The sequence below is a fragment of the Amphiura filiformis genome, chromosome 10 (genome assembly GCF_039555335.1).
Source record: "Amphiura filiformis chromosome 10, Afil_fr2py, whole genome shotgun sequence".
NCBI lineage: Eukaryota > Metazoa > Echinodermata > Ophiuroidea > Amphilepidida > Amphiuridae > Amphiura > Amphiura filiformis.
Window position 1 is genome coordinate 66,134,558 of NC_092637.1, and position 14,032 is coordinate 66,148,589.

A 14,032-nucleotide genomic window follows, 5' to 3' on the forward strand; every position below is an offset into this window, starting at 1 on the left:
TTATGGAATCAAAACGGAAATTCTGACAAAACTATGATATATCGCTCACGGTGATGTGCGTTAGAAAGTTGGGAAAATCCTTCTTTAGCGAACTATATTACTTTGAAAAGCTAAAAGATTGATCCAAAAAAAGGCTCGCGGGCAGAGTTGAAGCCTATCAAAATCGAAAATCTTACACTAAATGACTGAATTTAACACTAAGATTTGAAAAAAAAATACAGTATCAAGCATTACAGTTTTTCCTGACATTTACTGAAAAAATGAAAATTATTGCTTTTCATTTGGCCGAGAAAAAAAATTTACACTGAAAAGGTGTAACTCAAAATTTTGTTCATTTGAATACCAAATTCGATCGTTTGTATTGCCTTATTAAATGATTGAGTGAGCCTTGCAGAACAATAACAATCGGTAGTCCCGCGTCCCAACTGATACCGTATGTCTCTGAAACAGATACTGTAATTTTTTTTTACTTTGTAACATGGGCCATGGTTTTGCTACCCCCTAATTTCCTATTCGCTGGCGTAGTGCACGTTAAAATATGACCGTTGCTAGGTCAACTGGCTCAAGCTTTCTTTGTTACGAACCCTGATCGAAATGATCACAACAGGCCTGGATATACTAACGTGCACATTACGTCAGCGAATTATGTACTTTCACTCTTCTGTTTAGCAATGGGTTCCCTCTATCCGGTGATAGCTGATATCAGTACAAACATTCCCCATATAATATCGCTGTGACGACATAATGTGAGTGCCCCCTCACAAAATTAGGACTTTTTGTTATGGACAAAGTAAATTGTCCTATTGTTCTCAAACTATTCAGCCTTAACATTGTAAAACCAAGGACAGGCTACTTTGAGCATTCCTCTTTTGATACTTTTTGCCAATTTTAAAGCTATAACAAACTGTCCACTTCATGGATTCTCTCAGCCTACACCGTTACGCTGAACCTTGGGTTTAGTATCATCCACTGCCTGTGCTAATATTTTTTTCTATGGACAATCTAAATAAACGCCTCAACAAAAAAGTTGGAAAGTTTTTTTCAAGCATCTATATCTCAGACTATTTTGTAAAATTTTCATATCGTGTTGCATATCAATGATTAGTTACTTATCATCTTTAACTATAACACCACATTTGAAACATTAATCTTTTTACGGCTGCGTACACGTCATGTGAATGTTGTGGGGTCTCATACAGAATGTGCCAAATCGACCATTATTTTGTGCTAAAACATCACTATAGGCCTAGTCAATAACTTCAATAGCGGGAGAAAAAACATACGCAGCCACAACAGCCTGGCATCTCCTCCTCATGCTGCTCACCAGCCTGGTCACACGTACGCTGTTGTGAGGTGACATTCCATTCTTCAACCATGATTTGTCGCTTGTTGTTCAATGTTTTTGCATTGGCTACTCTGGCACGTTTTCAATCGGTTTGAGGTCTGGGCTGATGACAGGCCATTCCATTATTTCTACTCCCATATTCTGCAGGTAGTAGTAGACTCCCCTGACTCTGTGATCGGGAACGTTGTCATCTTTTTTTTTTTTTTATCTTTCGACAGCCATAGTGTTATTGTCTATGAATTATTAACAAATTACAAAATATTAATGATGGCTGGTTTTATGATATAAAATTTTTTAACACCAGAAAAGACAAAATGAACACAGACAACAATGAAACAGACATAAGAACAAGTATCCCATGTTATTTTCATTAGGTGTGCACAGAATGTGAAAAAAAGGTTTAAAGGCGAGGAAATGCAAATAAAAATAGGATGGCAGGCAAATTGATCTCAATTTTTGCCCAATAATTTACCTTTACCTTGAGCGATCCTATATTCAGTAGTAAGTTTCATTCTCACAAAGTTCATAAAAAGTTGAGTTTCAATACTACAAGAAAAGTTATTATTGTGAACTTCATTCAAATCTGTATCCTGATCCATATTTAACCCATCAATCCAAAAGCTCTGTTTTGGCAGGTCCGTCCTGTGTTTTCAAAATAGTGTATGAATACTTGGTAATTTTGCCATTTTCAAATAAGCTTTCAACAGTCTTATCAAAAATATGTTCTTGAACGTTAGGAGAGTTATAAAACCAGTCAATCGAAATTCCTTTCATAAGATAGTTGTACTTCCTTCTGTCCTTAATAGATATATCAAATTCGAGAACAAGATCTTCGAAAGATTTAATAAAAGTATACCCTCTATTAAGATCCTCAAGGGTATGTGTACTACGATCAACCCAATCTTGATAAAAGAAGAATTTCTTGGTTTTCAAACAGATATTGCAATTCCACCAAATGGAATCCTGAAGGAAATAATCATTATAAGGGAGCGTTGTCATCTTGGAAGATTGCATTAGGTCCCAGATTGTGAAGATATGGGATTGCAGCTTGCTGCATAGAATAATGGTCAATTTGGCACATTCTGTTTAAGACCCCACTACATTCCCAAGACGTGTATTCAGGCGTAATCAAGGTGAATGTTTCAATTGTAGTGTCATTGTAAAGGGGAATAAAATAGCTTTCCTTTGATATGCAACATGATATGAACATGTCATAAACAGTTTGAGATATAAATGCTTAAGAAAACTTTTCAAATTTTATTGAGCAGTTTAATAAGGTTACATCATAGTATTTCTAATCGACAGAGTTAGTATTGTTGTTACCATAACTACACTGTGATGTTACCAACCGAATTGCACCGGTTCTATTCAGGTCCTTGAATAATGCATATTCCCGGTTATATACATGTCTTATAACCGACTTAAATCTTCCAGTTTCATAATAATGATTAGCAAGAGGGTTATTTTTCGCATCCTTGTTAAATGGATAGAATCCGTACATGGATATTTTGTTACAAATGGTGGTGGCAAATGTGAAACCGAGTAATCCACTTGTAGGGTTAGGAATATTCCATGTTCTGTAATGAGAATTAAAAAGGAAACATAATATAATTTTGAGAGATGGATGAATAGAGACATTACGATGGGGGCAAGGTCAAAACTTTGACGATAATAATCAAGAATGGGCTAACCATTACAAAAAGGCCTCATACCTGCCACCTGCTTCCCACCTGCAATGTACCCACTGGCTACTGCCACCTGCCCCCCCCCCCCCCCTCCGGCTACGCCACTGAGCGAAGTCTATTCTTTCTTGACATATAGCGCTTCCTTGACTCTTATTTCGTGCCACATTCGCTCCATGTCTAAAATACCAGCGTCTTTGTTGTCGAAACATAACAAAACATAACAGGTATTTATATGCGCCTTTGCCTAGGGATTCAAGGCACAAGAGAAAAGAAAACCAACAAATTCCAAAATACAAAAAGCAATGGCAGCAAATATTACAGAAGTAAGTGAGTTTTGATCAATGACTTAAATGAGTCCAGGCTGGTGGTGTTCATGATTGTAGATGGTAAGCCATTCCAAAACATTGGGGCAGTCACTGAAAGGCTCTATCCCCAGCACATTTACTGGTGCGAGGAATGATAAAATTAACACCCTCACTGGACCTAGTACTCATAGCATGTATGAAGCTCTTGATCGTGAGACAGTTGGAAATGTACTGAGGAGAGAGCCCATTCAGGGACTTTTACACAAGCGTGAGTGTTTTGAACTTGGTTTTCTCATGAACAGGTAGCCAGATCTCTTAAGAGTGGGCTTACATGATCAGACTTGGGCTTACGGTAAATCAGCTTGGTACATTTGTTCTGTAATTTCTGTAGTCTGGAGAGATCTTTCTGTGTTATTCCATTGAGCAAAATGTTACAGTAATCAAGACGTGAGAGAATGAGGGTTCTGACGGTATTTTGACAAGTATTGAAATCCAAATATGGACGAATTGTGGTGATGTTTCTAATAAGCCCATTGACTGATTTACAAAGTTGGGTGATGTGAGCAGACATACACATTTGACGATCAAAAACATCCCCAAGGTTACGAACAGAAGTGACAGATCCGAATTTGTACCAATTTTTGGGAAAATTGTGCAAAAGGTTTGCAAAATAGAAAAATAGAAAAAAAATATGAAAATAAAAAACCTTACTTAAATCACATTTGCATTGAATTGAGGGACATAAATATAACCAAAACATTTGAGGACCACATACATTAAAATCAATAATTGGTCGTGGCAACATAATGTTATATTTAATATGTAAGTTATTATTACAGCCTACTTTGTTGTGTTGTTATAATGGAAACAAACTTGTTTTATCTAATGTATAATTGCAATATTACTTACTTTGATGTGGGCATTCCTATGTCGGAACCGTGAGTTGAAAATGCTAAACGAAGTCCGTTATGTTGATGTTTAGTTCTGTTCAGTATATCATACATCGTCCGTAAGTAATCCCGACTGTCTCCTGTACGTTTACAATGCCAAAGAATTGTGTTTTTGGGTAAAGAATACAACCTTTCTTGAAAAGTCTCGTTCATAATGATATCAGGGGCACTTTTAAACTTGCCAATTGCCTGTCCCAATCCTTGCCTGTTTATACTCATAATAGTAGTTTTGAATCCAACATCATCTCTGTATCCTTTTAGTGCGGCCATGTTAAATCGAAGAACGAAGTCCATGCTGTCTATTTCCTTCCCACAGTGACTGTTGGTTAGGATTCCACCGTTTCCGACAACGGCGCAATTTTGGAATTGACGCGATAATATACCAAAAGAAGGATCAGTGGAACAATTATTACAGAGCCACATGTCATTTTGTTTATTTGTGTTCGAATAGTTGTCGTTCTCACCATTTTTGTAGAATGCGTGAAGGGTGAAAGTTCCTCTATGATGCTTCAATATGCGAGGACTGTTGAAAAAGACAACATCACATAAAATAGCATTAAATATATGTTTTATGATTGCTCAAGACGCAAATATTAAAGACATATTACAACATTTGCTGAGGAGGACGCCCTCACTGATTTTTTAAAATTCATTTTTTTACATGATTATATTGTACTTTATTATTACCAATATACCCTGCAAAAATCAAGACTCTAGGTGCTGTAGTTTTGTCAAAATCCGAGATTTTGAATAAAATGACGGAACCGGCGTTTTATTATTACGATGGAATTATTAGTCGAACGCATACACGATGTTCATAACACACAGTACGTACACGGCGTGCGGGACGGTGATCTACTCAAAGGGTCGTACCATGACATGACCGAAGGAGTGGTACGTATTGGCGACATATGCGCTGATCTTTGATTTGCCGTAGTTGTTCGGCTCAAAAATAAAAGGGGATATATCTGACAGTAAAAACTAACATTTTATGGCAAAGAAATGCTAATCTATTTTGTATGAAAATGTTATAATATGGCTTTAAGGCTTTTAACTGAAATTATATCGGTACAAAGGAAAAGCACTTCTTCATCAACCAAAGACCGCAACACGTTCTGGTTACCGTTGCTTTCAGGTCTTAGAACCCTGGTATTGTAATACTCTTTTCTCATCATCATGCCATAGATGCTTTCTTGTATTAGTTATTTTCAACTTGCATTCCACTATGTCAAAGATCCGCTTTGTCGAATATAAATAAGTATCGCTATGTCAAAGGTCCGCTATGTCGAATATGAAATAAGGTTCGCTATGTTAAAGTTCCGCGCGCTGTGTCGAATATTTATACGGTTAGCTATAGATGAATCCAATTTCATACATTCCTACACCTCAATGGCAGCCATAGCTGGGTCCCCACTGGGTATATCCCACCTGAAATGTGAAATGATGCCCCTTGGCGGGAATTTTAAACTGCATTCCATCACCCGTGTTACATGTAGACAAAAGAATGATGAAAGTTTACAACATTATACATTATAACATCGATTTGTATAAAGCGGCTTTAATCCACTCGATTGGGCAGTCACAACACCAGTTTGGTGCAGAAGAGACCCAGTAATGGCCGAATGAATTCTGACCATCACTTGGCTCGTTGGATTCGTGTATCTATATCAAAGATCCGCTATGTCGAATATGAAATAAGGTTCGCTATGTCAACGGTCCGCTATGTCGAATATGAAATAAGGTTCGCTTGTTTTGGATCCAAATGTTTAAAAAAATAATTGAATTTTGATATCCTTGCTTAAAAAGCTGGCACTAAAATGGATTGTATGGCCCATCATATACCAGTTACCGAAAAAGTTATCATTCATTAATGATATTACTTTCAAGCCCGGTCTCGGTCTTGGTCTCGGACCTGCCGGACTCGGTCTTGGTCTCGGTCTCGGACCAGCCGGTCTCGGTCTTGGTCTCGGACTGCCTGGTCGCGGTCTCGGTCTTGGTGTCGGATAGGCCGGTCTCGACTACAACACTGGTTTCAATACAGAATGGTTTGAAATAGGATCCTTGTTCACGTTTGTTTGATGGCATGTAGAACTGTATTTATTTTTAAACAAAGTTGAACACTGATGGCGCTATTTTTCTTAAATTTTGTAATATTAGTAATAGTAGTAGTAGTTTTATCTTCTTACCGTAATTTAGCTATACTATTGATCCCCGAGAGTCTCATGCTTCAAAAGGAAGGATATTAAGTTTTAAAAAAATTGTTAATATGCAAAGCTGGTTATGTATTATAATAATAAACTCCTACGGTCTTTAAAAAAAAAGAATAAAATGTTCCATTAATTTACTAAATATGTTTATGATAGCGTGAGTAAAGATATTGCAATATCAAGGTAAAATCGACGTCCTATTAATTTATTGAAAGGAAGTTGAAGCTTTCCCTTTTTAAAAGTCTATAATATAGAAAAAAAAATGAAAAGTGTGTGAAAAAATGAAGTAAATAGCATTTACCGGTGGCAGAGGTAGGTTTTTTTTTTTTTTTTTTTTTTTTTTTTTTTTTATTATTGTTCTGTGGAAGGTACAAAATGAGATGTCGAGGGGTGTGAAATTCTCATCCCTGGGCAATTCAAGTTATCTACGGTCAAAGTTTATACAGGGGTGAAAAATTATTCCTCTTGTCACAAGGATACAGAACATAATTATATAGTATAATAAACCTACGATCTACAGAGGTTAAAATAGCAAAATGCTCTAATTTGTCTCTAAATTGGTCTTTCTGTGATAGCGAGTGCAATAAAGAATAGTTTGGACCACCTAAAATTGCTCTTTACCTTTGAATAAACACGGCAAAACAGGTAATTGAAATTGATTCTTATTGATGATTATATACTGGTACTTCCCTAAACGCTTACCTAGGTAACGAGTCATTACAGGTAGTTATAATAGGTATCTTTATTCTAATTGAGATAACAGTGACAATAATTTGAGACCATTTTCATCAAAATTTGAGCATTTTATCTATTTTTCCCCCCCCCCCCGGGTGCACTCTGCCCCTATCTCTTCCCGCCTAATATTACTTGCTACGGTGCTATAAGGAATATTTTATCGTGATGAATAACACTTCAAACATACCTATATGTTTTTGTACTCGGCAGAATATACACACATGTTATTATCAGTATCAGCATCACTATGACTAGATGAGAAAGAAGCAGGGTCAACAGCGTCCTCTTAAGTTGCATCATGAATTTCTATTCATTAGCCTGATATGTCCGTGTTTGGTCAAGATGTAATGACGAGACTACAAGAATGGTGATTTTTTTTATAATATACATAAAAATAAAAAATAAAAGATGTGAATTTAGGGTCTTGTGTTTTTGTGTGATCTGAAAACTACTCAGCTATCCGGATTAGTTTTGTAGCATTCGTTAATATTTCGATTCAACATTTTCAAAACTTAATTTGTTAATTTAAAACGTTCACGTGGCTTTCTTATAAGACGTTTTCACGTTTTCAAACATGAACTACCAAGTCACTTCAAAAAGTTTTGGAAACGTTTCACAGCAAATAGCGTATTATTAATACCCGCTACCAAAACACTCTTAACAGTTTTGAGGAATTTACTCATCCTTCATATAAATGTATTTTTATGATTGTAGAATAAAGATGAAGATGTTTGTGAGTAAAAAAAAAGTGGCGATAACTCCAGAAAATAAGTTATAGATTCCACACATTCCACAAATGATCAATGCCCAATAAAAAGATTCCCCCGAGATGTGCACAGCCATGGAGCTAGTAAATCTAACGCATTGTTTCCTTGTTCCGATTTGGTTTACCGACTATTCGTCGAAAGTTGCCTTTTGCTCATGACAAAAGGGTTCCGCCATTAAATTGGTAACTGTTACAAGACAGGCTACTGTCAGTAAGTGATCAAACGAAAGTCGCCTGAAAGCGCCTACTTGAGCGAAATGTGCTTTTTGTTCTCATAAATCCCACGGGTGTGATTGAGTAGCCGAAAAAGCACCTGACTTTAGGCGCTTCATTTAAATAAATTGAATGCTCTTGCTGATAGAATGCATTAAGGCTGCCAGGTCCTCGTGTCTATATCACTGTATAATGATAACATATGTAACGTGTTTAAGCATAGGCCTATAATGATGGTTGTATGACAACAAAAGATACCTTTCACACAACTTAAGTAGGCGCTTTCACGTGACTTTCGTTTATCACTTATTGACAGTAGCGGTAAAGCGTTAATACGATGTCAGGTCAGTTACCGATTTAATGGCGAACCCTATTAAAAGGGGCGGTCAAGAGATTTGCACACCTTCACCTTGTAACAAAACGCTCCTGGCTCATAGAAAAACACTACGGAAACGTTCTAGACAAAATATTCTGTTCTCTACGCTCGTGGTTCGCAAATTTGGTTCCCAAAATTTTGGCGTGTGGCGGAAGGGGGGGTGTGGATGTCAGTTTAGCAAGCAATTTGTGGCAGGTCGATGGAGAAGCATGGTTTTATTGGCACGCCGAGATGGGGCGGGGCAAGCATAAATATTGCACACCCTTTAACTGACTAGAACTAACTACTAAGTAGTGGGTTAAAACGGTAACAGGTTTTCAATTGATTTACATATAAATATACGCATAGCATAAAAATAATCATCGTATCCTCTCAACAATTCTGCGTGTATTATGGACAACCTACCAGCACATCAAGCAAGTACGTCCACTGGCCAGAACTTGGTTAACAAACATATAAAGTAATAGAATATAATACAAAATATCACTAATTACCAAGAGTAATTCTTAGGTAATATTGAGTAATTATATACGAGTAGTTGATATGAAACAGTTGTAGTTAATAAATCACTTACACCGCAGGCATGAAAGCAAAACTTTTGTCTAATGATTTCTAACACGTGTTTAACTTTTCTTATTTCTCACAAATTTGAAATTGCTTACCGAGAGGAAGCTTTCATCTAGTATTCTCTTGAACGTCTTCAGCCCCAATATTTGGCACGATTTCTAACACGGTTTCACTATAGACGAATCCAATTTCACGCATTCCTACACATCAATGGCAGCCAAAGCTGGGACCCCGTCGGCCCCATCTCACCTAAAATGTGGAATGATGCGGCCTTGGCTACGAGGACCCAGTAATGGCCGACCAAATCCTGACCATGATTTGGCTCGTTGGATTCGTCTATACGACCGTGAACATATGTATCGCGTGTAAATGAATGTTCGCTCAGGCTAGTTTGAGGTACTGATCTATTGATTGGGTTGCTATTTAAAGGACTGTGTCAAAAATAAGAAATGAGCAAATGTTACCTTGCCATAATAGATTTGGTTCTCAGAAACTATACACTCCACTCCATGAGTCCATGTATTAAAACAAGCGTCGTCCATATGATTTGATTTACAATTCGTTTCCGGGCAGAGTCCAATGTCTAGTTCTAGTAGTACAACAAAGAGAAAATATTCATATATTGAGATTTTATAGTCACTTTTTGTGTAAATGTTTATATCTAAATAGGATTCACAATTCCACATAAACTTCCGCATTAACATAGTGAAGGGAAATCCCCTAGTACCATTTACAGGGTGTCCCTGATAGAACTGTATCGTCGGAAACTGAATTGTTTGGGTATTTTAACGCATAAATCAAACATAACTAAATAACTGATGTGGCTGAGGCATCTAATAGCTATCACATACTTTTTGAATTTTGACAATTGATCGCTCTGTTTTTGAAATAAAAGAATTTTACGATACTACCTCATTTTTAGCCCCTTCCTCCGAGTCAAATATCTGTCAATGACAATAGACGCCTTATGCGCTGATGTTGCGCAGTGATTAGCACTCCGAATAGTGCGAATACAGATCATAGATTGATATTTGAATCCGTGGAAAGGATTGAAAATTAGGGAGTTTCGTAGAATTCTTATATTTCACGAACGGTGTGGACAATGTTGTCAAAATTCAAAAAGTATGTAATTGCTGATTTATTCCTCAACATGCTCAACCACGCCAGTTATTTAGTTATGCATAGTTGTGGCGTTAAAATACCCAAACAATTTTAAAAGTTTCCAACGATACAGTTCTTTCAGGGACACCCTGTACATGGGAAATATCCCAGCTTCAATGCAATGTAAACCATTTCAGTTCCTCTTACATTGAACTTTTCAACTATACAGGAAGCTGGTGTACACGTACATAACTATATCAAATCGGGCTCGTATAATAATAATACTACCACTACATGTCCACGAACCGATTTTTATACGATTCTTCCATTCAAATCTCTTTAGGGTAGACGAGGTATTGTTGGTCGAAACAACCTAAAAATCGATTTTCATTATCTAGATCAATATATTATTGAAAATTAACACCTTGATATGTTTTGCAAAAATTCATTTTACAAATCGTATACTTTGCAAACTTGTTTAATTTATTATCGTTAATGAGTAATGTACGTTTTACAGCTGGTTTTACAAAAGTGTTGTTGTTTCAGCCCTCTTTACAACGTAACTCAAGAACCGCAGCACCTATAAAAGTATATCTGTGATATTTTAATTCTTCTACACGCTCGCTATGAATTGAGCAATGCTGTTTTTGCGAAAGCTCACTACCATTCGGAAGATGCTGTGAACTACCAAATCACAACAGTTGAAAATAATTTTAATTAAAATAACCTTAAATTTATAATCACTAGTTCACCCGTAGCTGTGAGAGCTGGCTGCGAGTGCAACCGATAAAGCCACTGCAGTATGATAGCTATACTGTTTGACCCCAATGACCTCTATATAACCTTTGGCCCTAGATGATCTCTCTTTGATGACCTTTGACCCAGAGGCGGATTTAAGGAAAAGGGCCCTGTCAGCAAAACATCCTGGGAGCCCAATGGTAAAGAGTTGAAATCAGAAACGTACCTGAATTTTTGTCGGGAGGAGAGTAAGAACAAAATTTGATAGTGATCATTAGTTCGGCCCAATATTATGAGATACATGCGCGTAGTGCGCGAACATTCATTCCATTTCATACTATTTGAAGTAAAAGTTGATTAAAAATTTGCAATTTCACACTATTCTATATCCAATTCGAGGGTTTATCAGATTTGTGAGTGTTTAAACGGTACTAAAGAACAAGAAATATTTCCTTTTCTGTTTTTGCTCAAGAAGCAAGCAAAATCCCAGATTAATGGTCATAATCTGATCTCAAGGAATACGAAGCCAATACGTTGGTACGCGTGAATTTCGACATTAGGGGGATGGGGTTGGAAAAAAATCTTAAATCCAGGACTTTTTTGGCGACAAATTAAGTTTATGACACAAATGCGCGCGAAGGGCGCGAAAAATGTTGCCATTTTGAAACTAAACTGTTAAAATATGGTGCAAAAGGGGGATTTATCCCCATCCCCACACCCCCGGATCTACGCCTATGCACCTTAGGGCCGGATTTGCCTTTTTGGGGGCCCTGGGCCCGGCCAAATTTAGAGGGCCCCAAACTCACTGTAAGGAAGGCATATATGCACTCAAGTGGCTTAGTTTAATTTACGTATAAGATTGCGGCAGAAGCATAACAATTTAGAAAGAGTCGGGCATATTTTGTTTTCGATTTTCTTATATGATATTTGCGGGTGAAGCACGGAAAAAATGAAGGTGAATTTTTCTATAATATAGGGCCAGTGCGCGCTTCGCCTATTTTGGTCCAAAACATGGTGTTTTAGGTCTAAAAAGGAAGGTGCACAGGGGAATTGGGAGGGAGGCACATTTTGGGGGCCCTGGGTCTGGGCCCATTTGGGCTCTGTACCCAATAATATTTGACATTATGAGGCTCATATACCCATGTGAATGTACACTGCCCAAGTGCTGAACCATGAACTGTAATATTGCTTTAAATTACTTTTTAAACATATTTTAGGCCCCGGGGACCTATAATATTTGACCTTTGGAACTCATGAATAGTTAATATTGAGAAACGACAGGCCCTTTGTATTGACAGTTGGGCCCCGAGAACTCTTGATCTTGGGTATCAATGAAGGGGTCGTGTCCATCAGTGTGAAGACCCATATATTTTTTTATCTTAAATACACTTACAAAGTGAGGGCAAGAATGTGTTTAACAAAGTGTTTAAATGCTAAACACTGTTCTCGCAGTGTTGAAATAGAATGGGAAATACCGGAGATATGTTGCATCGAATATTCATCCAATAACACGTATGCAGCAGGCCTAGGTGTTAATGGAAATACACGCCCTTCAACTTGAGCTAAGACTTCCTGCATTATACCAATTTATGTGGTTATTTAATTACAGATGGGTTTTATTTTAGAAGCACGCACGTAAAAAAAGGTATTTGCTTCTAAAGACTATGGATATTAATTAATAAGCCTCATGTAGTGAGCCTGCTATAAGTTACCTAAACATTTCAGGCCCAAACATATTATATTGTTTCTTTATTGTTGTACTTTAAAACTACCTTACGCAAAACAAAAATGTTTTTAAATATGACACGGTAACACACATTACATTGGTAGTCTAACTTGAACCACTTTTCTATAAACTCTATATAAACTACCAAATCTTTTAATTATTGCATGCTCAGACTCATTAGGACCGTACAAGAAATGCCCTCGACTATGATTAATGATGCTTTCAAAGATTGTGCAGTTAATAATTTCTTGAATTCCTTTGAATTCCTCAGATATTAGTACAAAAAATGGTCGAACCTGCTTTTTTCACAGGACGGGTGGTCATCTTTCGTTCGTTAGCGATTAGGCCAGTCGCCACCGTAAAATGTTGCTGTGGTGGGATCGACACACTTCCTTCACAGCGAGTCTGTTACCTTCCCAGCATTAAAGAATGCCGGTACCATTTATATTACCTGGATGGAGAGGAGCAATCGATATTAAGTACCTTACTCAAGGGCACAAGACGATGGCATCGACGGGGCTCGAACCTTCCGATTATGATTCGGTGTGGTATTCACAAGTTTGACTCTTCTGCCGGTCTGGTGAAATACAATCTTTTTCCCTTTAATGTGCACTATTCCTTCAAACGTACTTTGTGTTTTGATGTTTGCAAACAATTTTTATTTTTAAATGAGTAATCCACGTGGGGTTAGTTTTTATTCAATGAATGTTAGAGGTTTGGGGGATCGTGTCAAACGTGTTCAAGTTTTTTCTTGGCTTAAAAATAGACCTCCTGAAATATTTTTGCTTCAGGAAACTCACTCTAGTTTTAATTTTGAGCAGGAATGGAAAGATGATTGGGGTAATGCAAATGTTTTATTCTCTCATGGCACCTCCAATAGTAGAGGAGTTTGTATTCTTTTTAAAAACTCTTGCAATTTTGATTTGGTTAAAACTTACCATGATGAGGATGGTAGATTTATTATTTTGGATATTACTTTAAATAACCAAAAGATTACTGTTATTAATGTTTATGGTCCAAACAAAGATGATCCTCTTTTCTTTGAAAGTATCCATAGAAGGATGAATGACTTTGATTGTGAGTCAATTGTTTGGGGTGGGGATTTCAACTGTGTTCTTGATGTTATGATGGATAAAAAAAGGGGGAAGGGCGCAAACACATTGTAATTCACGTAAATATATTAATGATATTATTACTGCATATGATTTAGTTGATATTTGGAGAAGGAAAAATCCTAATGTGTATAAGTATACTTGGCACTCTAATAGTAATCCTCCTGTATATTGTCGTCTAGACTTTTTCCTTGTATCGTTTAATT

At 37.0% G+C, this 14,032-nt stretch overlaps 1 protein-coding gene across 3 annotated transcripts; it reads right to left on the minus strand.

The window, feature by feature from the left end:
* Nucleotides 1–9,827, minus strand: LOC140163187 (alpha-2,8-sialyltransferase 8B-like). 3 transcript variants are annotated; one of them, XM_072186574.1, is made up of 6 exons: nucleotides 8,988–9,035; nucleotides 7,415–7,583; nucleotides 6,472–6,510; nucleotides 4,750–4,808; nucleotides 4,245–4,365; nucleotides 1–2,922 (listed from the first exon to the last, which is right to left on the minus strand). In XM_072186574.1, the coding sequence occupies exons 2-6, from the start codon at nucleotides 7,525–7,527 to the stop codon at nucleotides 2,640–2,642; spliced, it is 615 nt and encodes a 204-aa protein (XP_072042675.1). In that variant the 5' UTR covers nucleotides 7,528–7,583; nucleotides 8,988–9,035; the 3' UTR covers nucleotides 1–2,639. The 3 variants fall into 3 exon arrangements, with proteins under 3 accessions (XP_072042675.1, XP_072042674.1, XP_072042673.1); XM_072186573.1 differs by lacking the exon at nucleotides 8,988–9,035 and adding an exon at nucleotides 9,614–9,827 and having other exon boundaries at nucleotides 4,245–4,808; XM_072186572.1 differs by having other exon boundaries at nucleotides 4,245–4,808.
* Nucleotides 9,828–14,032: the final 4,205 nt, after the last annotated feature.